Source organism: Mycetomoellerius zeteki, unplaced genomic scaffold (assembly GCF_001594055.1).
Source record: "Mycetomoellerius zeteki isolate Tzet28-1 unplaced genomic scaffold, Tzet1.0 scaffold204, whole genome shotgun sequence".
Lineage (NCBI taxonomy): Eukaryota > Metazoa > Arthropoda > Insecta > Hymenoptera > Formicidae > Mycetomoellerius > Mycetomoellerius zeteki.
The window spans coordinates 60,983-87,466 of NW_017257000.1; the positions used below are offsets into that span (position 1 = coordinate 60,983).

The 26,484-nt window shown below is 33.2% G+C and overlaps 2 protein-coding genes across 2 annotated transcripts in view; both read left to right on the forward strand.

Moving 5' to 3' along the window:
• Positions 1-3,346, forward strand: part of LOC108722461 (apyrase) — a 7,259-nt gene extending 3,913 nt beyond the window's left edge. Inside the window, exons 4-12 of the mRNA XM_018447591.1 lie at positions 268-384; positions 492-572; positions 734-935; positions 1,399-1,504; positions 2,018-2,112; positions 2,236-2,390; positions 2,473-2,652; positions 2,901-2,995; positions 3,098-3,346. Of these exons, the coding sequence (XP_018303093.1) occupies positions 268-384; positions 492-572; positions 734-935; positions 1,399-1,504; positions 2,018-2,112; positions 2,236-2,390; positions 2,473-2,652; positions 2,901-2,995; positions 3,098-3,326 (1,260 nt within the window). The 3' untranslated portion in view covers positions 3,327-3,346. The remainder of the gene's footprint in view (positions 1-267; positions 385-491; positions 573-733; positions 936-1,398; positions 1,505-2,017; positions 2,113-2,235; positions 2,391-2,472; positions 2,653-2,900; positions 2,996-3,097) is intronic.
• Positions 3,347-7,007: 3,661 nt separating this feature from the next.
• On the forward strand, positions 7,008-24,085 carry LOC108722462 (uncharacterized). Its single transcript, XM_018447592.1, has 4 exons — positions 7,008-7,283; positions 8,269-9,371; positions 18,519-18,624; positions 22,696-24,085. The coding sequence occupies exons 2-4, from the start codon at positions 9,330-9,332 to the stop codon at positions 23,427-23,429; spliced, it is 882 nt and encodes a 293-aa protein (XP_018303094.1). The 5' UTR covers positions 7,008-7,283; positions 8,269-9,329; the 3' UTR covers positions 23,430-24,085.
• The last annotated feature ends 2,399 nt before the right edge of the window (positions 24,086-26,484 follow it).

The window sequence follows — 26,484 nt, forward strand, 5'->3', positions numbered from 1 at the left end:
GTGTGTGTGTGTGTGTGTGTGTGTGTGGTAATTATATATATATAGTATAGTACGTGTAATATTTTTATTACATGTTCATTTAAAGCAGGAGAGAAAGAGAGAGATTTGTATATATACGGATATACATACAAAATAATGATTAAAACAAATATAAATAAAGTTTAAAATATCACGACGAAAGATTAAAAATTTAACAAATAACTTACTATTCTTTAAAAATTTAAGTTTTTTACATTTATGATGTAGTACTTTATAATATTTTCATAGACGATCGGTAACCATGAATTCGACAATAAAATCGAAGGTGTTGTTCCCTTTCTTAAAAATATCAATGCACCAGTTGTAGTAACAAATATCGATGACAGCGAGGAACCAACTATACAGGTTTGTAATCTGATCTATTTATTTATTTCTTTATAAGAGTATAAATTTGGTCTAATTTCTTTATACCATTATATTATATGATATTTTATTATATGATTATATTCTAGGGTTTATATAAGAATAGCACAATTATTGAAAGAAACGGTACCAAGATTGGTGTCATTGGCGTCATTCTATCGACTACAAACGTGAGTAATGAATTACATTCTTATTATAAATTAGAAGCTATTTGATTTTATTTAATAATATGTGAGTTTTTTTATTAATTTAATTCATATGTTTATAAAATATTTTTATTTTCTTTCATAAGATATTGTAAAGAATTTATCGAAGAATTTGATTTTTCCAGTTTCTCGCGAATACAGAGAAATTGAAGTTTTTGGATGAAGTAGAGACAGTCAACGACGAAGCCAAGCGACTGAAAGAAAAAGGAGTAAACATTATTATAGTTTTAAGCCACTGTGGATTGGACGTGGATAGGATCATGGCTGCGAAGTGTCCTTTGATCGATGTAATCGTCGGTGGTCATTCGCATACGTTTCTTTATAGTGGTCTGAAAACAAAATCCTTTGTATTGATCAAATATAAATTAAATTTATATATAAAATTTTTTTATTACGGATAGATGTATGTACAAGCTATGAAAAATATCATTGATCATCCAGTATATCGTTTAATTGCTACAATAACGACATAATTAAAAAATAGTCATTCTTTAGCAACTTGCAGAGAAAATGTAAAGGAAATTTAAAGGAAAATGTAAAGGAAATGTAAAGGAAAAAGAAAAAATATATTAAAAGAACATACTTTTATTCTTCTAGCTACAATCAGTTATGATACTAAAATTTTCAACAATCTGTTTTATTATACTAAAATATTTTAAAATTAAAATTACAAAATTTTAATAATTCAAAACATTGAACCTCATTTTTTGAAAGAATTGTATCGTTGTAATAGCAAATGAGTGATATATTAATATAGCATTAAAAATAGCATCAATTTTTTTTATTACAGGACCTCCGCCCTTTATCGATATACCAGAGGATGAATATCCCGTGGTCGTAACGCAAAATGAAACAGATAGAACGGTCCTTATCGTTCAAGCAGCTGCTTATACAAAGTATGCTATTCAGTCAGCATGAGGATATAGTAAGAGAATCGTTAAAGAAGGTCAATTGCTATCTTATGTCACAAGATCGGGTTTTATTAATTTGTTTTTATTACAATAATTTAAAAGATAAATTTATTTCAAATTCGTCGAAAGAATCCATATTTAAAATCCGTATTGTCCCTATTATTATGTATACATATACTGCTGTTAGACATCAATCAAAGGCGCAATGATCCCTTGAGTTAAAACATAACATTTTGTTATTTTTAAACAACGCCTACATGTATTGATGTAAGTACTTAGTAAATAATAAATTAAATTTGTTAAATTTAATACATTTTCTTGAACTGTTTAACTCCATTATTTTAGTTAAATTGACAACATATTAAGTAGAAGTAGTGGCGATCTATAGAAATAATAGAAACTAACTCAAATTAAGTACAAATTGACACTATAAATTTAACTATTTAATCGTGTATACGATAAACATTTGTGATTTATATTTGTTTGGTTTTTTTAAAGATATTTAGGTAATCTGACAGTGTGGTTCGATGACCAAGGTGAGGTCGTTGATTGGGATGGAAATCCACTTCTTCTGGATCAATCCATCAAAGAAGGTAAGTCTCGATTTTAAGAATTAAATTTTTATTATTATTCATGACAATAAATACAACACAATGATTAAAATAGCAAAAACGACACGATACTTAAAACAATGTCTAAATATCTTATATATATAGATCCGGAAATCTTGGAAGCTTTAAAGCCATGGAAGAAGGTAGTGGATGAAACGGCTTTAAAAAAAATCGGCACAACGAGAGTGTTACTTCTACAGAATTGTCGCAACAGAGAATGCAACATGGGAAATCTTATAACCGACGCCATGGTGAATGCGGTGCGGAGGACACTCTTTGCAATATTCTATATATTTAATCAAAATTGAAAAAGAATTAAGTTGGAAATTGCTTTAATTTTAGGTTGTCGACGATGCAAAAAATAAAACTCATTGGACGTATGCAGCAGTGGCCTGCACGAATCCAGGAGGAATTCGTAGTTCCCTTGAGGAGTCTGATATTACCTACGGTGATCTGATGATGGTTTTGCCTTTTGAAAATACTTGGGATACTATGGAACTAATTGGAGAATCTATTAGAAAAGTCAGTAAAATTTCGTGTTATAATTCTTCAATACTCTATTTAAAAAATGAAAATTTTAGAGATTCAGTTGAAATATAACTAGATTCTTTATCTTAATTTACAATAATAAATTACTAAATAAAATCGAGCACCATAAAATAGCGTCATACAGGACGACACATGAACTGAAATGCGGTAACAATGGTTTCTCTTCGAGAGTATAGAAATCGAATAATGAATTGAATAATGAAATAAATTTTACTTTGTAGATTCTAGAAATGGAACAAATGCTAGTCTGGTCCGGACTAAAAATTACTTACAAAAAAGTAAATGAAACGCGATCTCTGGTTAATGTTAAAATTAGGTAAAATCTTTTATTGCCAAAATTTTTCGCCGTAAAAATGAAAGTATCAAATGATTGTTTTGTGTGATGTGTTAATTTTAATCTCTCTTGACGTACCGATAGATGCCAGGCTTGTGAATATCCAGTATTCGAAGATTTGGTGGACAATCAATGGTACAGAATAGTGATATCAAATTTTTTGATGAGTGGCGGAGACGGCTTTCGCATTTTTAAAGACAAAAGTCGTAATCATAAAACTGGAACAGTCGATATAGATCACTTCGTAAAATATGTAACGAAGATGAGTCCTATATTAATTGGAATCGAGAGACGAATCAACATTATAGAATAGAATTGTAAATTTAGAGCGGAAGACGGAATAAAATTTCTTCATTTTTAATAATTAATTATAAAAATAATTTTGAATTTAAATAAAATGTATTAATTTTATATTATAAAATAAATAAAATAAAAATAATTATAAATTATTAATATGGCTCAATCGGAATAAATCGATAAATAAAAGAAGGGCTACGAGTCAATTACAATATAAAGAATATTTAATATTCGTACAAACGTTTCGACGCCGATCGGGTCATTTTCAATGTAAACATAAATAACATTACATAAATTGTCGGAGTATTCGGTCAGATTACAGTATCCAGTAAAACATATCGGTTATTTCCGTATTCCCTTATCTTAATATTATCCAATCTCTTTCCCCTTCTTAACATTGTCCTCTGTCCCCTTCCAATTATCGTCTTTTCTTTGTTTCTTTGTTTCCTTTTTATCATAACGTCGCCTGACATAGTCGAGGATACATGTGTTCTCTCCAATATATCGTATCATGGCTTGTCTTTACCTACTATATATGACTTATTGTTAGTTAATTTTGTGTTTTTCTCTCAACGTCTGATTCACATCATTACAACAAATCAAGGTATATATATGTATGTAAATTACTATAAACTTGGTACTAAATTACTATAAAATATACATACTTAACAATTTTTAATTTAAACTGTAACTCAATGTCAGTCTATTATTTTGAATTATTTGTAAGATTATAGATTTTTAAAAAAATAAGATGAGATCACTTTTACATCAGTCAAATAATGCTAATTTTACATATGGACTACATACATCAAATAATAGGGAATACGGAAATAACCGATATGTTTTACTGGATACTGTAATCTGACCGAATACTCCGACAATTTATGTAATGTTATTTTTGTTTACATTGAAAATGACCCGATCGGCGTCGAAACGAATTCGTTTGTACGAATATTAAATATTCTTTATTGTAATTGGCTCGTAACCCTTCTTTTATTTATTGAAAAATAATTATATATACTAAAATGTATAAATATCTGGTAAAACATTAATAAATCAAAATAAAATATACAGATAACACACACACATACACGCACACACAAAAGATATAACTCATTTGATAGGCAGAATATGCATGCAGATAACTCTGTGATTCAGAAGCATGATTCATGTTTATACGCAATGCTTTAAGTAAAAATTATTTCCTGCGTTTATTTCAAGTTCAAAGATATAAAATAAAACATCAAACATATAGTGTGTATAACGGTACATAAAAAACTTCTTAATTGTCGACAAAAATGAAATAATTTGTACATATCCCAAATAACACGTAATATCATAGTAATATTGACAATATAACATCACAGAAATATTACTGATGTATTACACGTTGATACTCAACATTGAAATATCACAGTAATATTATGGCAATATGACGTCTTCAGTAACAGAGTGATATTATAATTAATAACGTTTTTATGATGTTTTATTGACGTAAAGCCCATTCTACAATTGCGTAAGCGTAGTTGTAAGTAGTTGTAGTTGTAAGAATTGATAAATTACATCGAATATTTTTCTCATTTTTTGACTGTGATTGATTAATTCTTACAACTACAACCACTCAGCTTACGCAATTGTAAAACGGGTTTTAAAGACGTCATTAAAATATTACAAAATTATACGTACACACACATAATTTTATAAGTGATATTTAGTTTATTATAACTTTTTCAGTTTATTATAATATTGTATAATAGTCATTTTGTATTGACGCGCGCGCGCGCGATCAGTATTATTTTCTAATTAATATCATATGGAATAATTTTTTAAATAACATTATAAAAATATCAATTCAATAAATTCTTTTAAAAATACTTTGAAATATTTTAATTTTTCCCAATAAATATTACATAAAAAACATTGTACGTAAAAATCACGGAAATATTACATATGATATTTCTGTGATATATCTCAGTAATATTCTTGTGATTCATTTTTGTGGACATTGTAATATTACTATGACATTTCAATAATATTTCAACGATATTTCTGCTAGATTCCATAGTAATATTGCAACGGAAAAATGATATTGCTGTGATATTACGTGCTATGTGGGATATTTTCAAAATATAAAAATTTCGTTTTGTGCTATCGTATTATTTTCCTGCACTTTTCCTCAATTCCGTACAATCTGTACAATCATTAAAAGATTCAATGAATCGGAATTGAAATGGATTTACACTTAAAAAAGATTTGTGAAGATCGCGTGACAACAGTAAGAAAGCAGGAAACGCCGGTCGCTTATCTTGCGGTATCTCGAGATCGAGGCAGATGAAGCATTTAAATAATGTATCGAACAGGTGAAATAGCAGCTGTTCGTCCGTATTCCTGCCCTCGACCAGAATGCGCGAACCGCTTTATAATACCGGCATGGAACGCTCGTTTTTAACGAAAGAAAGAAAAGACGATTTGCGACGATTAAAGAAAACTTGATATTATTTCGCTATTATATTTATAATATTCGGTATATTTATTTATATATACATCATATCAGTCACCATATAATGAAAATTAAAAATCATTTCGTGAAATTCATAGCAATTACATTAATTATATTGCATAATACAAATCACAATTTTAAGGCGTTGTATAAGAGATGCGCTGAGATTTATATGCTCTGCTGAAAAGAGGACATCGCCAAGGATGTAATCGATTTCAAGTCGCTATTGTTTAGCGCTGGTATTACGAAATCTCTGCGTATAGTGATGGATTATTCGAAATCTACAATAGAACGTTAGAAGAGATCGCCGTGGCTCAATTAAACGCGGTCCATTTATTGCAGACAGCGTTTTCGGAAACAATGATCGCTGCACAGATTCCCTGTGGAGCAATCAATCAGAAACATATGTGTTTATATAGAACATACACCGTTGCAAAATTCGGGATTTAGAAAACATTTGACTTCCTTGATGAATGACATGTCGCGCATGAAGAAATCTCGGTGATTTGGATGCTGTCACGTGGAGTGTGAAGAATCTGCTTGATTGTCACATTGTAGTTCCTGAGGAGCGAACCATGAAAAATTGATTTCTGATGTAGCTGGATCTTTAAACGGCGATTTTTACTATCGTTGATTAGCGATAATCAATAGCAAGGATCATTCTGAAAGAAAGCTCTCATTGGTTGATCATAAGTAGAATTTTTGCTACATCCGTTTCTACCAACTCAAAGAGAACAAGAAAATCAAAATGTTTTGACGTCATATTGGCGAATTTATGTCATTTTTTGGTAATGATAAAAATATCGATCTCAGACGACCTAAGAATGACTTTATATATGTTTAAATGATTTTATATATAAATGACTTCATATGTATACAGGGTGATCCGAAATTCCCGCATTCGGAGTATAAAGTCATTCTTAGATCACCTGAGATCAAGATTTTTATCATGACCAAAAAATGACATAAATTCGTCAATATGACGTCAAATTGACATTATTTTGATTTTATTGTTCTCCTTGGGAATGTAGATTAACTTTAATCTCGATTTAATTCGCTCTTTATCTTTTTGTAATTCTTAGAACTAAGTAACTAAGTAAATTAAACTAAGATATTAAAGTTAATCTATGTTAGAAACGAGCATTTTTACGATAAAAAGAAATCTCAGGGAATCTTGATGAATAGTGAAGGCGTGTTTCTGTTATGGTTTACGTGCGATTTGCCGGATGTTTCGCGAGCGTCACGACGACAATGAGGAGGCTGCGAGAAAGCGATGGCCGCGGTGCGACGTCTGGCAAGGAAGTCTGCGCGGAGGGCGACCGGGAGGCAGCTGTGCCGCGAAGTCGCGCAATCCCGAGAGAGGAAGAGGATAGAGAAGAAAAGGAGAGATGAACAAAGTGCGCAAATGGAAGCTGAACAGAGACAGTGTCGAGATTGGCAGTGCCGTCTTGCAGAGCGGCCGACAGAAAACAAGTATGAAGATTACTTGTGAAGTATAAAGATTACTCTCTTATGCCTATAACTACATGTATAACATAGCTTTTCTGTTTCCGAACTTTCGACTTTATCATTTTCTTTAGTTAAAACTTATATTAGAAAAAATAAGATAATTCCTGATGACTTAGATTTAAAAAATCTAAAAGTAAGTAAATTTGTGTCGTGTATCATTTGATTTTACTATTAAAATCTAATTAAATTAAATTAAATTATTATATTAAAGTTAGAATATAGCAAATGGCTGTCGAAAGCGAGAGAAATATAGGATAATATAAAAATTTTTAAAAAGTAGGATAAGATAGATATACGTATTATACAATACATGGAAAGAACAGCTTTGTTAAAATATTTAAAAATATAGCTAGATACAGATCTGAAAATATTATAATTATGTTGGACTATCAAATTATTTTCAGATTTGATGTACCTAAACTTTTAAGTAATTTAACAATCATTTCTTCATATAATAATTTATTTGAAAAATATATATAAAAGTATTGTAAGATTATTTATTTTCATAAGTTGCACTATCGTTCAAAAGTTTGGAGTACTCTATAACTTTTGGATAAAAACACGATTCTTTGCAGATATAATTTTATTAAAAATGTCAGTTTTTCTTTCTAAACGTACACTATTAAAGTAAAATTTATAATTATAGCAATATAAATTTTTGTACATTTACAGTGTTGTTAAATAGAATTTATTACATTTTCTTTTCAACATATGGAAATATCTAATTAATTAGAAAAATACGTATGATTTATTTTTATAAGTTACATTACCGCTTAAAAGTTTGGAACGCTTTGTAGTTCTTAGATAAAATTTCTTCACTTAAATTTAGAGCGGTAATGTAGTGCAAACATTGTACTTTTGAGTAAATTGGCTCAATGAAAGGATTTCCCTTGAGCCTTCGGCGATCGCGCGACGCGAGATGTTAAAATTGCAAAAAACTTATCCAAAGGAAGCCTACGATTTCCGCCACTCGAGCGTTCGGTTAACGTACAAGTGCGAGTGAATCGACGTACGCTTCAAAGATTCGTAAGACGGAGAAAGCGCGTGTAAGGAAGAGGATCGTCTGAGACGACGGTCGAGAGACAGAGAGAAGGAACGGAGCGAGCGTGCGCCGGGGACTGTCATGGAGGCAGATCCGCCTGGCAGGAGGGTCTCGACCTGCAGTACTCGGCATTACCTGCCAGCGCGTGAACCACGCCGGCAGCTAGCCAGTGTCTCCGAAGTCGCGGACTCCGATGGGTCGCGGAGCTTGCACGAGTAGTAGCGCGTGGTGAGCGGTACCGAGAAGCTCGCCAGGGTACCAGGGAGCCTCCTCTAGAAACCGGAGCGCTTACACGACACGGGCGAGCGAGAGATTCGCCAAGTGTGCGCGTTAACGTCGCGCGTCGCGCCGTGTCGGTGAAAAACGGCGTAACGCGCGCATATAAATTCGCGGCCAGCCCGTACTCCGGGAGACGACCCGCGACGACGACGACGACGACGACGACGGCGACGACGAGGACGCCGGTGGGGAAGGTGGCGGGAGAGGCGCGAGCGGTCCCAGGAGAGCGACACGTCGCGATACGATCGATCCGTCAAAAGCCGTGCAGTAGCGGCACGCAACCCAAGCGGCGGCGAACGCGCGAGACCGCCCGCCCGCTGGCGATGGAGGAAATGTGTTGCTCGTGACGTCACGGAATTCCTCCTCGGTGCTGCTGCTGCTGCTGCTGCTACTGGAGTAAACGGCCGCGAGCACTTGTCATCGTGCCTTCTTGTTCTCGCGTAGTCGATACTCTCGCGGATACTTGCGTTCTCTCCGTGGAGAAACCCTCGGAGGAGAGCGAGAGAGAGAGAGAAGAAGCGCGCGCATTCGGTATATAACGACGGTAAAGCGTCGGAAACGGAGCAAGAGGAACGAAGTGAGAGAGGAAAGTAAGAAGATAGATAGAGCGAAAAGGAGAGCCGCGGAGGAGCGGTGGAGAAACGTGGGCGTTGAGTGATTGTTGTCGGTGCTAGTTTCCATCGGGAGTCATGAGAGACACGAACGATATGATGGAGGACGCCCTGTCGGAGGTACGTAACAAACCGATACATACATAAATCGGACGGCCCGCCGTCCGTCCTCGCTCTCGCGCGAGGATCTTTAGATTAATTATGCCGTGCGTGCCATGTTTTCGCACCGAAGAACAAATTTCTCGTGTCGCTTTAACGCTTTAAACCTACGCGGCTGAGCGATATCGCGGCGCATTTAAATCGCTCCGAAGAAAAGGCTGCGACTGTTGGCAGTGTCATGAAGTACACGACCGGATGTTTTTTTCATTACGGATTCTGACGATTGATTTGAAGTCGGGTCATTCTTGCTGAAATAACGTTAAAGCGATTGTCATTTTTGAATAAATCGTGAGATTGAGAATTAATTTTAAATAGTAGATTTTACTGGAGTTTTCATATTGGAGATTTGCGTCCGTTTCTTTCAATGATACTCTCTAAAACTTTTAGAATAAATCTCACTCTGAAAAGTGAAATCTCGCTCTTAAAGACTGAAAATTGAGCTACTTTTTTTCAAGACCGGCTCAATTTTCACTCTTTAGAGTCAGATTCCACTTTAGAGAATTTAGAGAGTAGTTTAACTTTAATCTCGGTTCAACTAACTCTTTATCTTTTTCTAGTTCTAAGAATTAGAAAAAAGATAAAGAGTATAAGTTATAAACAGAGATTAAATTTAATCTACATTCGTGGAAATGAGCATCAATCGTGAAAATTTATGACAGTAGCTTGAAAAGATGTCATGAATAAAAATACTTCTTGGTATCTTTGTCGAATAGAAATTATTTTCAATTTGTCGCTATACATAGACAACAGGATATTCTGTAATTTTGAAATAAATCTTTCGCTGAGAGAAAATGTTCGGTATTTGGAATTATTATTCTGTATAGAAATTCTATATAGATTATATTGAGAGAAAAATGTCCGCTATTTGCAATTGTAATTGAATGGTAAAATAATTATGATTGAGAGTTTCATTTCCAGATATTACTGATATTATAATTTTATAACAATAATTATAATTATTATATAAAATCATTATTTATATATGGAATTATTATTTATAGATATTTAAAAGAACATACAGTTGGCATAAAAAATGACTATAATATAGTTTTCTTTTTATGCCAACTATATATATTTGTTTTAGAATTTATAATACTACAAATATAATTATTAGATACTAGCAACATCATAGCGGTAATAACTATAAAATGGTCTTCTAACCATAATTGCCTTACCATGCAATTATAGTGTCATAAATATTAAACACTTTCTCTTACAGAAATCTAATACTGGCTATCTCAATACTGAAAGACAGTAATTAATTATTTATTACGTATTAAAAACATTATTGTTCATAGTTTTTAATATTCGAAATAAGTAATTAATTACGTGCCTTTCAGTAATAAATTAACCAGAATTAAGTTTCTGTAAAGGTTTCTCTCGTAGTCGGTATAATTATGACCTATTTATCACTCTATGAGAATAATAATTCTGTGTGATTTTGAAATAAATCTTAATTTATTATCTTCTGTGTAGGATATTAGTTCAAATAAATTAAGATTTATTTCAAAATCATAGAATGTTTTTTCTCTTCTGTATACACTATAATAAATAGATTAAGGTATTAAAATTTGCTAACGCAACACTATATACGTTGGTTACGAGGATTTCATGAGTAAACAGACAGTTTTCCTCAAAATTTTTGCTGTCTGTTGATTAATCTAATTACGCCGAATTAGATATTAATTAATATTGACATACTTTTGTTTGTGTCAACGAACAAACACGATAATGTACATTACAGCGCTTTTATATCATTTTTATGATATACTTATCTCAAAACTTATATCCTCGCTTTTATTTAAACATTGAGCGTTAATTTAATGTTCATTCGTAATATATTTTTGCTATTTCTCGTTGGAGCGGTATCCTCGGAAAAATTCCAATTCACCGTCCGATAATCATCTATATTTACGATCGCATCGTGGAATGCATCGCGTGGCTGTAGCGCGACGCGTTCGGCTGCCAAAGTGCACCTGCTCGAAATCGATTGCGAACGGGCGAATCGGTTTTTTATTCGTTCTCCATCGCGTGGCACGTTCGTTCGTTTTCGGTGCGATTGCGAAACGAATTCTTTTTTTTTCCCTCGCGATATAACGCGAGGATCGATGGATTCGAATAATCGTGTTCTTTCTCTCGGTCGCTTTTCCCATCCATCTATTAGAGTGACATTCGAGCTCTATATGGAGGCGCGGCGACAAACGCGAGAATTTCGCGCGCATTCGGTGATTTAAATCTCCATTAAAGCGAAGAGCTCTCTCGTCCGCTCGCGACGTAAATAGTTCCGATTCTATCTACGCGATATATTCGATTTATGCGACGCGGGGAGGACTGCAGAGACACCCCTTTCTTCCTGCTTTTTCCACCCACTTGGCTCGGCGCTTCTCAACCCCGTCGGGGTTATTAACGATAAAAGGGGCGCATCGATTTACACGCGTATCCGTTATTACCTGTTTTTCATCCGAGATTATGGAATTAGATACAACAATTCCTGTATACGAAAATCGCTATCTTTACTGCGATGTTTTTTTTTTGCCTTTCGTTTTTACACTCGCCTTTTATTATCACGTCTATTACCCCGATACAATCAGATGTATGTAATGTAATTTACTGTTTACGAATCTTAGATCCGCTTTAGATTCTAAGCTCTTCCCTCTTGGTTGGCATCTACTTACTTATTTATCTCTCGATTCCAATCTTCTCGCGAGTCATCTCGCTGCGAGTTTTCTCGCTTAAAATTCTATCGAGACGACTCTGGGGCGAATTAGAATTTCAAATTGAATCCTATTGCGCGAAGGATGCGCCCTTTTCTGCAGTTAACTGCATTCTCGATGTCTGTGCTTCTTCGAAACTTTGAAAGAAAGAAAAATTCTCCGCGAGAAGTGCGATCTTGCATAAAATGTAGCAGTCACTCCTGGTGCTTCGTCCCGTTTCTTCGTAGTTTCAACATTTGTATATTGCACAAAGGAAAGAAATCTTGAATTCGTTCCAATGATTCTCTAGAACTTCGATTATCTTTCAAACTTTTTTCATGTTTCTTCTTGTTCGCAACATTTCTCATTGAATCTCGTTTAACTTAATTTAGAGTTTTTTTCAATCTTCGAGAATGGAAAATTAAATTAGATTTGTTTTCACACAAAAAGAAGACTTTTATATATATTTTATATATATTTTACTAGTAATAAGATCAATATCCTAAACTGTTTTGTCTTAAATTATTAGAAATTAGAAAGGAAATAAGGAAGTTGTCAATTGTATCAGCTTTACGAGAATATTTTTTCACTCTTGGCAAACAAAATCGCAATTAGTATTATGTGTGCAATATTATACTTATGGTATAATTAATTTTTAAAATTATTTGCATTTTAACTATAATGTATCCATCATAATATTCAAGGATTAATTCAACTTGCTTTCATCCGACTTGTGTTCTCTGTAAAATAAGCGATTCGTTTACGTTGTTTAAATTTCGAAATATACGATGCTATATTAAATTTTCCGCAAAAAATTCTCTAAGACCGCCCTTATAAACCTCATAATTTTAATATTCTCTTAAGACTCATTTTTGATTCGCGGCGTTTCTCGAATTTGGAATATTGGCGGTATTATCTGTAGTGTTTTACGTTCTTACATCTATCTGCCTGGCAACTATTAAAGAGACGACTGCATCGAAGTAGTCAAACGTGTCCTTTTGCTATGTGCTATACTTACACCTTCATGCATTCTGCCTGCGTTCTATTTATACGTGAAAGTCTTGATAAAGACGAGACTGTAGAGAATTTCTGGTCGTCTTTTGCGAGTATATGACTTTGAATGGAATCGAAAAAACTTCGAAAGATTGAATGCCCTTTTTAAAATTACTTTGATTTCCAGGATTCTTTAATTATTATTAATCGCTTTCTACCTTCGATCGAAATCATCGAGGATTTAATGAAGTTCAGTTAATCCCGTTTTTTTTTCTGAAGCTTTAATTTTCACATATATAACTATAGTTGTTATCGTATCTTGATATCCTTGAAGGATATTTTAGTAACTTGATGTGCAACTTGTTACGGTTTTTTACAGGCGATAGTCACACATTCCCGATCACTTACCTTATCTGCACTAACATGTAAACTTCGTTTACGATCTTTTATTTCTGTCGCGTGTCGCATACTATGTTTCGATGCAAATTAATTAGATGAGTTGGTAATCTGCGCGAGACAAAGTTGCTTCGGTGCACCTTGCAAAAGAAAGATACATTGAGAGTTATCGTTATTTATTTCAAAATTTGCATGCTATTTTGGATAACTTAAACGAGAACAACTTGAACGAGAACAACTTGAACGAGATAAAAATTTCTTTAACATGGAAGGACAAGAAATCAATTCACATTTATCAGTTTATCTAATCGAATTGTATTTCCACTTAATATTTTACCCGAATGAAAAATGAGTATATCTGACATGATATGGATCGATCATCTGAGTTGTGATTTACATTTTTCCATGATGGTTCGTTTTTTTTGATATTTTTGGACAAATATTAAAAATGTAAAAATAAAAAACCCCGCACTATATATAATTATATAGAAAATTGGGTTTCGGTGAAATGAGTTAGTTTTCACATTAAATATAGCTTATAATGTGGAAAATAAAAGATTTATTTTTCATTATTTAAATAAAATTCAATAATGAATAAGTTTTTGAGGTATGGTGCATTAAAGATCTGAAATTTGTGTTTACAAAGAACTTTTGATGTATTAGAATTCAAAAACTATCCATTATTGAACCTTGTATCTACGATATTTTTTATTTACTGTATTATATGTATATAAAAAAAATTAATTTATTTCACAGGGATCTAATTTTTCATATAATTAGTGCGATAATCCTTTTTCTATGTATTATCTTTATTATTTAAAAATTAAAAGAAATTAAAAGAATATAAAGCAAATAAATATTGTAAGATTTTAGTATAATAAAGGCTGAAAAATACGTGTAGGTGATAAAAAATTGTGAAGTTAAATAATTTATAGATTGGGGGATATTATTGTATAGTTTTACTTTAAGTGCTAAATCAATGTTAAGCTTAAACTTGTGTATCTTTGTTCAATTTTGCAACTGTGCGTTTTTGCTGAAATATCCAATAGATAATTATAATTAATTATTTTACTGATAGTCGGACGTGTCTACAATTCGTTAATTAAAGTAAACTCGCGTTTTACTTGCGATCGATGGCCCAAATATTATGTGGCTATTACGAAAGGCTTTCGTCGCGTGCTCTCATTTGCGTGTATCAATTGTTTAAACATACTTACTCTCGTTTCTCTTTGTGATGACGACAGCTCCATAACTAATTCAGTCAAAAATATCAATTTTGAGTCATGCAAGATTTACATATAAGTATTGACTGAATACAATTCAGCTCGGTATCTAGCAACTTGCATCAGAACTGTACCTGGTACTTGAAACGGTCCATTCACATTTATGAGGCGAAAACTTTTTTTTTGTAAAGAAGATGATTTTAAAATCTATTTTCACTCCTTCGTGCATCGATTAGGGCGTACTTTGTATCTCGGTTGCCTCGATTATGCGCAATAATACGAATGCGAGGAGTCGAACATAAATATTCATGCGAGTTTCATTGCATCGACTTATTCGTAAAAGTTTAAGTAGAAAAGATATCAACGACAAGATATTATTTACAGCTTTCGTGTTTGCCGCATTTTAATCTTCTTCGGATCCGTTATTTTCTCGATAATCCATAGAAAGCATTAAAGGAGGAAATTTACAATAATCTCTCGTTTACATACAGTCGATCTACATCGGACTTGCTCTTAATTTGGTGAAAACGAATATTATGGTGAAGATTAGTCTCGCAATCGAACGTATTAAGCTCGTTTTAATTCAATACATTTCCATAACAAGGCAATTAGTTGCGAAAGACTGTGAATAAGTCGATTCCGGTTATGGTCACAACTTATTGAAGCTGTTTTCTGTAATGGCGATAATTAGCACGCGATAAGCAAAACGAAATCGGAAGTGACCTCGCATTTCTTAATATTTTTAGTATCGTTTCTGACCGTAATCGCTGTTAGAATAAGTAAAAGTGAAAATTTATGTAATACACATTAATTTATACGAATTGATAATTTATGCATGAACAACATTGCTATAATTTTATCGTTAAAATCGCAAATGTCTGCAAATCTGCAACACCATTCTTTATAGATCTTAATAGCACCTGTGTGAAGATAACCCCCAACTTTATAAAAAATTTTTCTATAGCTCATTCGATTGTTCATTGTTTGCACATGTACAATAGGCATCATTGATGACTTCCGGATTGAAATTTATAGTTTCCTCCGATCGTACACATATCTATACACTGTTAAAAAAAAAGAAATTTGCTTCCGTTACATGTAATGGAACGATCGGAGAAAATTATAAGTTTCAAGCCGGAAGGCATCAATGACGTCTACGTATGCACATTTCGAATTTTGGTTTGCACACTTCCAATAAAAAAGTTATTCAAAAAACAATTTTAGGTGCTCAACTTTACATTAACCCTCCCAACTATTAGGAGCAAATTAAATCGAAATAATCTCAATCGATAGATTTTCGTTTGCACATTTCGGAACAGGACGATTTTTCGTCCTGTTAAAATATCCAGTTAATTCTGCATATCTTTAGTTTATAAAAAGTTATTAATAATCAAAATTTAGAGAAGGATTTGAAATGTGCGTACATGTGCAAACATGAGCAATCGAATGAGTTATAGAAAGTTAATGTTTTGTAAAGTTGGGGGGCTAACTTCACAGGTCCTAATAGCTTCTCTATATAAATAAAAAATATTAATTATATTTATTTTATACAATTACTTTGTTATACAATATTAATTATATTTATTTTATACAATTACTTTGTTACACAATATTATACTTTATTATATTTTACTTCATAGTTTATCATAGCTTATCATAGCTTATTATAGCTTGCGTGACTATTAAAGGTCTACTTAAGTGAAAATCGCAATCAATCGTCATTATGTCGGCAGTTATTTGATCCGTATGTTTACTGGTGATCACCGTTTATGTTTCTTTCATTCTTTTTCAATTCAATTGCCACTCTTAAGTTCTCGTCATAACCGGCGACATGATCATTTTAACCCATTCGCGAACTTTCTCCGTGTTCTCACTTTCACCGATCTAAGGGAATTCGTATTGGTGTATTCGAGTGGCAAGATTGATTTATGTCCATCAATCCATCCATTCATCCATCACAGAAAAACTTTTCTAAAATTTTCTTCCTATTTATGAGTCCTTCTAAATATAATTCCAGTATCTTTTAAATTGTATTTTAAACTTATATTTCGAAAAGGCAAATGAATAATACAGACCTTTTCACTGTAAAATACAATGGAATGCAATACAATTACTATTCTTCTTTTATTTATTGCCAGTAATTGTGTCGTCTTGTAAAATATAGTTTACTTGCCAATTGGAACTGACTAATAGCTCTTTGAGTTGCGGTCTGAAAATTATAAATTTTCAAAATTTTACAAAGAAACAAATTCGCTCGTAAATTTAATTTTTTGGCTAGCCGGTAGCAAAATCTTTAAGAAAAGATTGAATATTGTTATTATTGGACTATAAATTTTTCTCATGTGTACTTGCCGTGCAAAACATAGGTGAAAGTCTAAATAATAATGACTTACTCTTTATTAAAAATACAGTATAAATTCTATCGAGAAAAACGGCCAAAGACGAGCTAATAAAGAATGTATGTAATGTTATATTTAATGTGTTAGATACATAAAAAATTAAGCGAAGTTAGTTTAGACTTTACGAAGTTTTCTTCAGTCACATATTGTTGTCACCTGAATTCCGAAATAGAATATGATGAATTTAAAATTATAAGGATGATTAGAAAGAGTTCTATTGATATAACGCATTAAAAACCAGTATAATTAAGTGGAAGCATTGACGATTTTCTACTGTTAATCCGTTTATAATAATTGCTTGGAAATGTACGTATCATTTGTAGAGCTGTAATGAAGTTAGAAGTAGGTTGGTAAATCATTGTAGATCAAATGCATCAATTAACATGAAAATATAATGTAATAAAGATTATAAATATTATATCATTTCCAGGCAGCAAGTCAATATTATTTGTCGTTATTTTGATGTCAAAATCAATATCAGCTTGCTATTTGGGTTATTATTTATCCGAATATTTATGAGATATTAAATGTATAAGAAAAATAGAAAAAAAGGGGGAAAGAAAAGGAAAAAGATAGCATATAATATTAATGATATATAAATATACTGTTTTATACTGTTTTAATTATAATTATAATTTATAATTAAGAAATAATGTGATTAAATACATGTACATATATCTCTCTCTCTCTCTGAATATAAAATATTTACTTTTTAAATTTTATTTCTAAAATATATTGGAAAATATATATAAAGAAAAGGTACTTTGTATTGTAAGTTCTTTTTTGTAAATCTACAACTTATAACTTATAATTCTGACATCAAAGAGCTTGTCATCGACGAGAGAAATCGTCACTATCGTATTATCGTGTGGATAGTAATTATTTCGGGGAAAGCTTTTCTCGATCGAAGAAATTGCCGCTAACAGCGCTTATTCCTTGTGAATTACAAAATTTAGTGGCAAATTGACGGTTTGGAGACTACTCCGAGTATCATTAATGTCAATGCAACACTGCACAAAAGTTATATAAATAATGGCATCAATAATCCTGATCCGAATAATTGCAGTTATTCACAACATATATTAAATTCTTGTTTTAAATTAACAGTTGCGTCGAATTTGAAGGACCTTTGAAAGTTTTTAAATAAAATTTTGCGTCTGTACGATTAATTATTATATCCTGACATATTTTTATTTTAATTATTTATTTTTACCGTCATAACATTTTTTCGTACTATTTAAAATGAGCATATATGCTTAATTTGTTACACATTAGCTCGCTCATGCAAATTAAGATACATTTTATTCATTTAATTTTTACTTTACTTAGCTTTAAGCTTGACGTTTATTATATAATTTATAGATAATAGATTTTCTTTTTCTTTGTATTATATTCTTTGTGTAGGACACGATGATGGATTGTGGAGGAGATAGCGGAGAAGATAGCGGAGGATTGGAAGACTTCGTCAATTTATCCACTAATATCACGGATAATTCACGTACAATACAAGGTAATTTATTTATTGTACATCTTTCATAGATCTAAATATTATTTATGCGTTAAAAATATCCGTACTTACAATTAGATAATTGCATAACTGTAAAAATTCATTAAGAATCTAAATTACTTTTAAAATTTTAAGAGAATTTAAAAGAGTATTTAAAGAGGTATTTTTATTTCTCGGTTGAGGCTTGCATGCAAATAACAGTGTATAATACAATAGATCTTATAATCGACAGGAAGTTGTAATATGCAAATTGAAAACGTGATAACATCGATTATGTTTACTCAGTATGTTAATCTTTTAATGTGATTTTTTAAAAAATTACATTATTATTCAATTACGATAAAACTATGATAAAACATGTATACTTTCATTATTTTTATGTGTCTTTGCCTCCTCTTTTTGTGAAATTGTTTTCCGAAATACGGAACAAATTCAAGTTGACCCGTGAACACGATAAATTTGGTCTTCCTTTAAAACTTGAAGTAGAAATATTTTACGACGTCGTATATAAGGGTGTATTTGCTGTAGAAAGAAAGTTTCTCCCTCTCTAGAAAATCCTTACATTCCAGTGAAAAACGTCGCTAGTATTTCCTGTAATAACGTTGGACCTTACCATCTTCTTTTAACGACTTTTTTTTTAGCAAGAACATAGCCACAGTAATTTTTGTTTCTTTGCAATTTGTCGTAATAAAAATGTTCCGTGAACAAAATTATTATAATAAATCTCTCTCTATAAATAGGCTTGTAATTTTTTTTATTCGGATTATTTTTTAAAATTTTGTTTAACATTAAATTAATTGTTATAATAATATATAAATAATAAATATTAACGTCTTATTAGCAATTTTTAGAAGAAAAGAGTAAATTCTATAACAATCGTTTCCTTCTTTAGAAAAAAAACTTTAACAGCTTATATTTTTCATGTTATATCTTTGTGTAAACAAAAGTTTGTTTCTTTATTTATATAACAGCTTATTCGTATAACAGTCTAATTAGTTTACTAAATTGAGAGATTTTCAAGACGATAAAATGATTCGTCAGAATAGGAGCGCAATATTCAAGTCGCCTCGATTAAAACTTTTAATAAGGTGCAAATGACGTAGATACCTTCTGTAATAGCATAACACTGCGAAACTTTGTACCCGTATTTATTCGTAAAGCGGTACGCGCGAGTGAGCCATTAAAATTTATTAGGTCGACGTCATTAATCACGGAATATAAGTCGGGTACTGCTCGCTAGGAGAATAGCTTTGCATTGCCGCTTATACTGCAGCTCGGCCGATCTTCTTCTGAAATATGAATTCTCTATGCTAATGTCGGCTTTCTGTGTACGTACAGCTACAAGAATTTCTATTCCCCAACAAGAATTATGGCCCTCCTTCGTCAGAGCAATTTCAGACGATATTACTAAACGATATAGATTATAATGTAACTTCAAAATGCACGTAAACAAATTTACTGCCGCCGTGATGACGTCGATTGATTAACTGCGATAAAAGTCGATCTGCGTATAATTTAAGTCACAATACGCCACATCATTTGACGATCGAGAATAATAATTTTACAGCCGTGTTATCATAAATCGCATTGTTTCTTCATGCGTAAAACACATAAATAATTTTTTAGTTATTTAAAGGTAATTTTAAACATCAGATATATAATAATAAACGTTTTACAGTTAACAGAGTACATTTTATACATTTTATAAATTATAGATTAGAATACAAAAATTTTGATAAGTTATTACAATAATCGGTGCACATTCTTGAGACAAAATATCATAGCGTTTACGATAATTATTACTACTTTCTATCTATATTTCGGTCTAGACTTTATATAGGGGTAGAAACAAACGGTTTATTCGTTAAGTACCTTTCAGTCCCTTTAAATCGCTTAACCTAACCCAACCTAAACTAAACCTTACCATGTCCCGTAGACTATAGGAACAGGACATTTAAATGTGGGTATCCCTGTGGGAACGTCCGGCACAGAGAGTCGCATTGATGCCTCTTGAAGAAGGAGAGAGAGAGAAATGTTTGTCCGAAAAAAAAGAAGAATCAACGAACTCGCTCTCGCGACTGGTCCAGACTTTTCTATTATCGTCAAGAAAAAGAAAAGAACAAGTATGACGGTCGTAATATACGCTTGTCAGTTTGAAAAAATTGTTGATCAACTACCCTCGTGACGTCGAGAAAAGAATATAGGAATAATGAAGACATTAGATAATTCGTCTAAATACTTTTTTTCGATTTTTTTCTATTTTTTCGTTAATTTGAATTACTACTAAATAAAATAATTAATGTGTTTTATTTGTGTTGATATATTCGACTATTATTTTTTTTTATATAAAATTTTTGTATAATCGCTTTTTAAGTTTTAAATAATGTCTTTTTATTATTTAAATTTGTAATTCGGTACATGTATTTATTACATTAGTCATATAAGTCATATTGTATTTTTTATACATATATTTTAAAATTGATCTAATTTTCTTTAAATATATTTCTTCATCTGTGTTGTCATTTACTAAATAATTTTGATAATTGTAAACTTAATAACATTAATCCATTAAGGTCTTCTATTTGAACCCCGCGGCTGAACGTACTTAATCGATTGCCACTTTTCGATCAAAATCGCTCCCGTTCCCAGGAACAGGTATCTCAAAGTTACCCTCGCCGGAGAAACGACCTTTCCGCTCTCGCGGTGGTGTGTGAACGGCGAGTAGCACACACGTACGGTACCGATGCAACGAATCACGTTATGACACCACCACACACGGACGAGGGAGATGAGAAAGCGGAGAGGACTCGTGCGAAATGCGGCGATTCGCAGAGCGGATGCGACAGGGTGTGGGTTTCGGGCGACAGGTAGTTCCCGTGGGACGTTTATGGGGCAGGATTCCCACAGGACCGCAAAACCGGGCCGTCGGCCTCATTGCGGCGGGCTACTCATCGAATCGCGGTCCGGTTGTTACAATAATGCACTCTCCCGGTCATTGTCGTCGATTCAAGAGTCCGCCGCGTCTTTATCGCATGCAACGCACGTCTGATTGTGAGACGTCTTGTCTTTTTCGGGAGAATCTCAACGGGCGTCTGGCGACTTAACGAGATTCACAGTGGATTACCATTCGCAGAATCAACTTCTTTATTCGACTGCGAAATATTTTTGATATACATTTTGTTAAATACCAAAAGAGCAATGGTAATCCAATCTCTTAAGTTAAAAATAACATTTTGTTATTTTTAACTTTCATGTCAAAACATTAGTCAATTCACATTTCTATGGTTAGTTTCAAAGTAAACAACGTCCATATTAAACGTATGCACTTAGTAAATAATAAAGTAAATTTGAGTTAAGTTTAAAATACAGTTTCTTAAGTTAAATTGTTCAACTCCATTATTTTAATTAACGACATACAAGGAGTGGTGACCTATAGAAATGATTAAAAATGACTCAAATTGAATATAATTTAACGTTATGAATTTAATAATGTACATCTTATATTTTTAACTTTTTGTGTAATTAATTTTTTTACACCCAAGTATGTCACAATGTAAATCAATCTCTTTCTATGGTTGAATTTCTCTGGCTTAATTTCAGTAACATCCATATTATGCACTTAGTAATAATAAACTAAATTTAAGTAAGTTTTAATACATTTCTTGAGTTAAATTGTTTGATTTTATTGTTTTGGTTAAACGACTAGGAGTAGCGACTTACAGAAACGATTAAAAATAACTCAAATTGGTTACACACACACAATTTAACATTATAAATTTAAAACTGTACATTTTGATTCAACAATTGGAATTTACAAAACTTTCGAAGTTACATATTATAAAAGTAAAATAAAATCTAAAAGGTAATATAAATTTTATTGTTTATTGATATACAATTGGCCTGTTACTAATTTTAAATTTTGATTTTATTTCATATGCATCATCCTAGAATTAATTTTGCTATTAATTTCATCGAAGGATACCATTACAAAATCGGTCCTTTTCTTTGTTAAAAATTCTTCGAGTCAATCTTCTCGCATTAACAGATAATCTAGGCCGTTTGCAACCTGCGTAGATGCCGCCGAACGGTTACTGACCTTGTTAGGCATGGACGAAGACGATGAGGACCTTCTGTCGTCGGAGGAGGATGAGGGTGTTGAAGTAGACATCGACGAGCTCGAGGAAGACGACGAGGAAACGGATAATACCAAATTATTGCATCAACTCGCAGCCTCTTTAGCCCAGGAACTCAAATATTCCCAGAAACAGTCATCGAGTAGCAGAGCGGCGTATCAGGATCAAAATACGATGCACAGCGTGGAGATGTTGCAGGATACGAGTTACCTTGGCCGCGGTTGCCTTCAGGATCAAGTGGATCATCCAAAAACGTCTGTTCGTCAAAACAATTTCGGTCACGATGATCTTGATTTTTTTGACGATCTCGACGAGCAAAACGCAAATTTCACAAAGTTTACAAATTTTGGAAACTTCCGTCAGGAACCACACGGTCGAACCCTTGATTCTTCGAGTTTAGATCATCGCCTGTGGACGGACGATTCAGGATCCACGCAGGCTGCTGGAAAGTCCTTCAGCAACCAGCAGGAGCAGAATCCCGATTCCTGGACGGCAGGATGGGACGCTTGCGCCACCGAGGCACTCCGATATCTCGTCGAGGACGAGGGTCTACCGCTTCATCATCCTACGGTTATTGCCATGAAAAATCATCTAGATCTGCAGAGGGAGAGGGCGTTCATTCAATACACCGGGTATACGGACAAGTCGCAAGACATGAGTCTGCTCCTGGATTGATGAGGCTCTAGAATTAAGGTAGAGAGCGATTAAATTTATTTCTTGCGACGTATCTCGTTGAAGAACTTTCGAGAGAGAGAAATCTGAGATAAATTAATCTTGTTATTTAAATAAAGCGAGCGTAAGAACATGGCATGTTGTGAAATCGTTTGCGCAAGACTCTTCGCTTATTTACATTTTTCTTCTTTTGAAGAAAAATTATACTTTTCTTGAGTCCATAAAGATTCATTTTGTACCATAAATAATTCGACTACTATCTGCTTTTCTTGATTTTGCTACTTTCTTACATTGCTGAGAGACAATTAATTGGATATATTCATTTGTTGAAACGTTGCGTTGATTGTTAGACATACATTCTGACTGGAGCGTTAATTTTTTGCTCGCAGACGTTGCGAGTTGGTTTTTCGGGATCTTTCGACTATTATAATATTATTGAATAAAGCGTTCATACGCTGGATCGATATGAACGCCGTTTCTTTTTCGTAACGAGATGTTCAAAACTTTGAAATTCATCAACGTGAACGTCTTAATCAAGAACCATGAATCATTAAAAGAAACTACTTCTAGCAATTTTAGAATCATCGAACTGTAGAGAAACGTCCGGCGAATCACAACTAGAATTATTCTTAAAACAAATTCCTAGGTTAGCCTGTCGTAACTAAAAAGATGATCGAAAGAATTAAATTACGATAAACGGGATAATAGAAAAAAAGAAAAGTGAGATAAGTATTATTGGTCGCCGACAGAATATTGCAGAATTTTTTCGATTGTTATCAGATGAGATTTTTTAATACGCTCGAAATTACGTTTATGAAAGTAATAAAAAGAAAATGACAACAATTATTTATAAATTAAATCAAGAAATGATTTTTCTCTTAAGTGACTTAAAAGTATCGATTTTTGGAATGGTTGCATTTTGTCGGCGATTATACGTGAAGCGATTTTTAATCGGACCGTATACGAAAAAATTGGCTACAATGTCGACAATAGGAAAGGAAAACGTGTTTTAGCCCCGAAGATATTGTATATAATTCGGATTATAGGCGAGAGACGACGAGAGCTCAGAGATTTAGATAGGAATTTATTCGGTCGTCAGCGAATCTTTATTTGTAAAAGAAATTACAGTATGGAAATAACGAGGTCTTACGAGGAGTCCAATTCGGATGACCTGAAATGTGTGTCTTCTTATAATAATACTAGTAATAAAATGATAGTTCCGTTTAAATAAATGTTTGCGTTTAAACAACAATAAGTGCGAAATTATGCACGTCGGCCGCCTTAACACGTCTCAACCATCTAAAAAAGCTCACCGTGAGACCTCAGAAATTTCCACATCTTGCTCGTTACTTAGATAGCACGATCATCATTCCTCGTGTACGAGAAATTGATCGGGATCGTGCATCGATTGCAGCGTCAACGTTGAATTGATCTTGCATTAATGAAACGAGCAAAAGTAAAATAAAACATGATATACATGAAACTGATCATCGCCAGTGATTCAGGATCGACGATCAACCTCGATCGTGTGTCACTTGTCGAAGAGACTTTACATCGTGATCGATCGCCCGCAAAGGATCGAGATACGACTGCGAAGTGAAATGCGGAGAAATTTTTGAGAGTTCTTTTTTTCCGTACGATTTTTTTAATGGGAAGTAATCGACGTTCTTCCCACGCGACCGAATAGTAAGCTGTACATATGTATGATATCGTTTTAACTTATACACGACTATTGTTACTTTTACAATAAAGCTCTGTAGATAACATTGACCAGTAAATAAACGACCGCTAAATTAATTAAGCCCGTCGTCTCGTTCTCGTCTTTCCCAGTCCTTAAACTTAAACTTGGCTGAAGCGTTCAATGCGTCGTAAACACTGTATCTTTAGGCATTTGCTGGAAATCTGATTTTTAATTACGTTTCAATTAAATTTCAATTAATCAAATCAGGGGCACAACTCGTAAAATCGAAATTTTATCTAAAATATTGTTACTGAACGTTGTGTGTATGTCGCGTTTACATGATGATACAAATGATGTAACACTTTTTTTTATAATAAAATGAAAAGTTTTTAATAAGATATTTATCGAGCTAATACATCAATATATTCGACTATTTTTCTCAATTGTTGACTTGTCAGGGAAATTTTGTTTTCAATTCGTCGCAACCAGTACCTAGGTATATATATATATATATATATATACAACATACACATGTATATACATATGCATACATAACATATACGTTTAATTGAAATATATTTGAAAATGTTAATCATGTATGTATTAAAAAACATTAGACTTGACTAGGAGAAAGTGAAAAAAAAGCTGTTTGATCGCCCATCGGACGTTCCCAACGTACCAACGGCCCCCGATATGATATGTGATGGGACCCATGGAAGGGAACATACGCGAACGAAGAAACGGTTGTGGATCTGGCACGCGACTAGCTTGAAAGGAATCGGGCGCCGTGCACCTTTATCGGGGTCGTCCGTCGAGGAGGGATCTCTCTACGCCAATGGGGCATCTGGTGTCGGTTCGTAGCACATGCCATGCATCTGCTCCGTCGAGGTACTTTTGTTGTCTTCGACGTTCGCGTCCAGCGAAAATAAGCCGGGGAAGCAGCACGCCGACTGCTGTTACCAGGAGAATCTATGTGCTTTCTTTCTTACCGTCTCGCAATCCTCGAAACGCGTTCACCGACCTCCCGGTCGTCCCGCGACGATCCTATGAACGGTTCTATGGGTTTGTTCAAGAGAGACAGAAGGAGATACACTTGGTGCCTAGGGGATGGTAGATGTACCGACGGATGTGTCGTCGAGAGAGTTAAGGGGATGCTCGAGTGATCAAATTATCACGTTACAGTTGTATAAAAATCTTTGAATTGACTGAACGGAACAAAAAATTCTTTTACAGGATTGAAGTAGACGCAAAATTAGGAGATGGTGCAGTGGATTTTATACTAAAATCGAAAGAATATTAAAAAATTTTTTAACTTTTTTTCGATTTTAGTACAAGGTCCACTGCACCATCTCCTAATTTTGCGTCTACTTCAATCCT

Coding starts and splice junctions, on each gene's coding strand:
- LOC108722462 (XM_018447592.1), top strand. CDS start 9,330: ATGAGAGACACGAACGATATGATGGAGGACGCCCTGTCGGAG. Junction 9,372..18,518: donor TGGAGGACGCCCTGTCGGAG/GTACGTAACAAA, acceptor TTCTTTGTGTAG/GACACGATGATGGATTGTGG. Junction 18,625..22,695: donor TAATTCACGTACAATACAAG/GTAATTTATTTA, acceptor CAACCTGCGTAG/ATGCCGCCGAACGGTTACTG.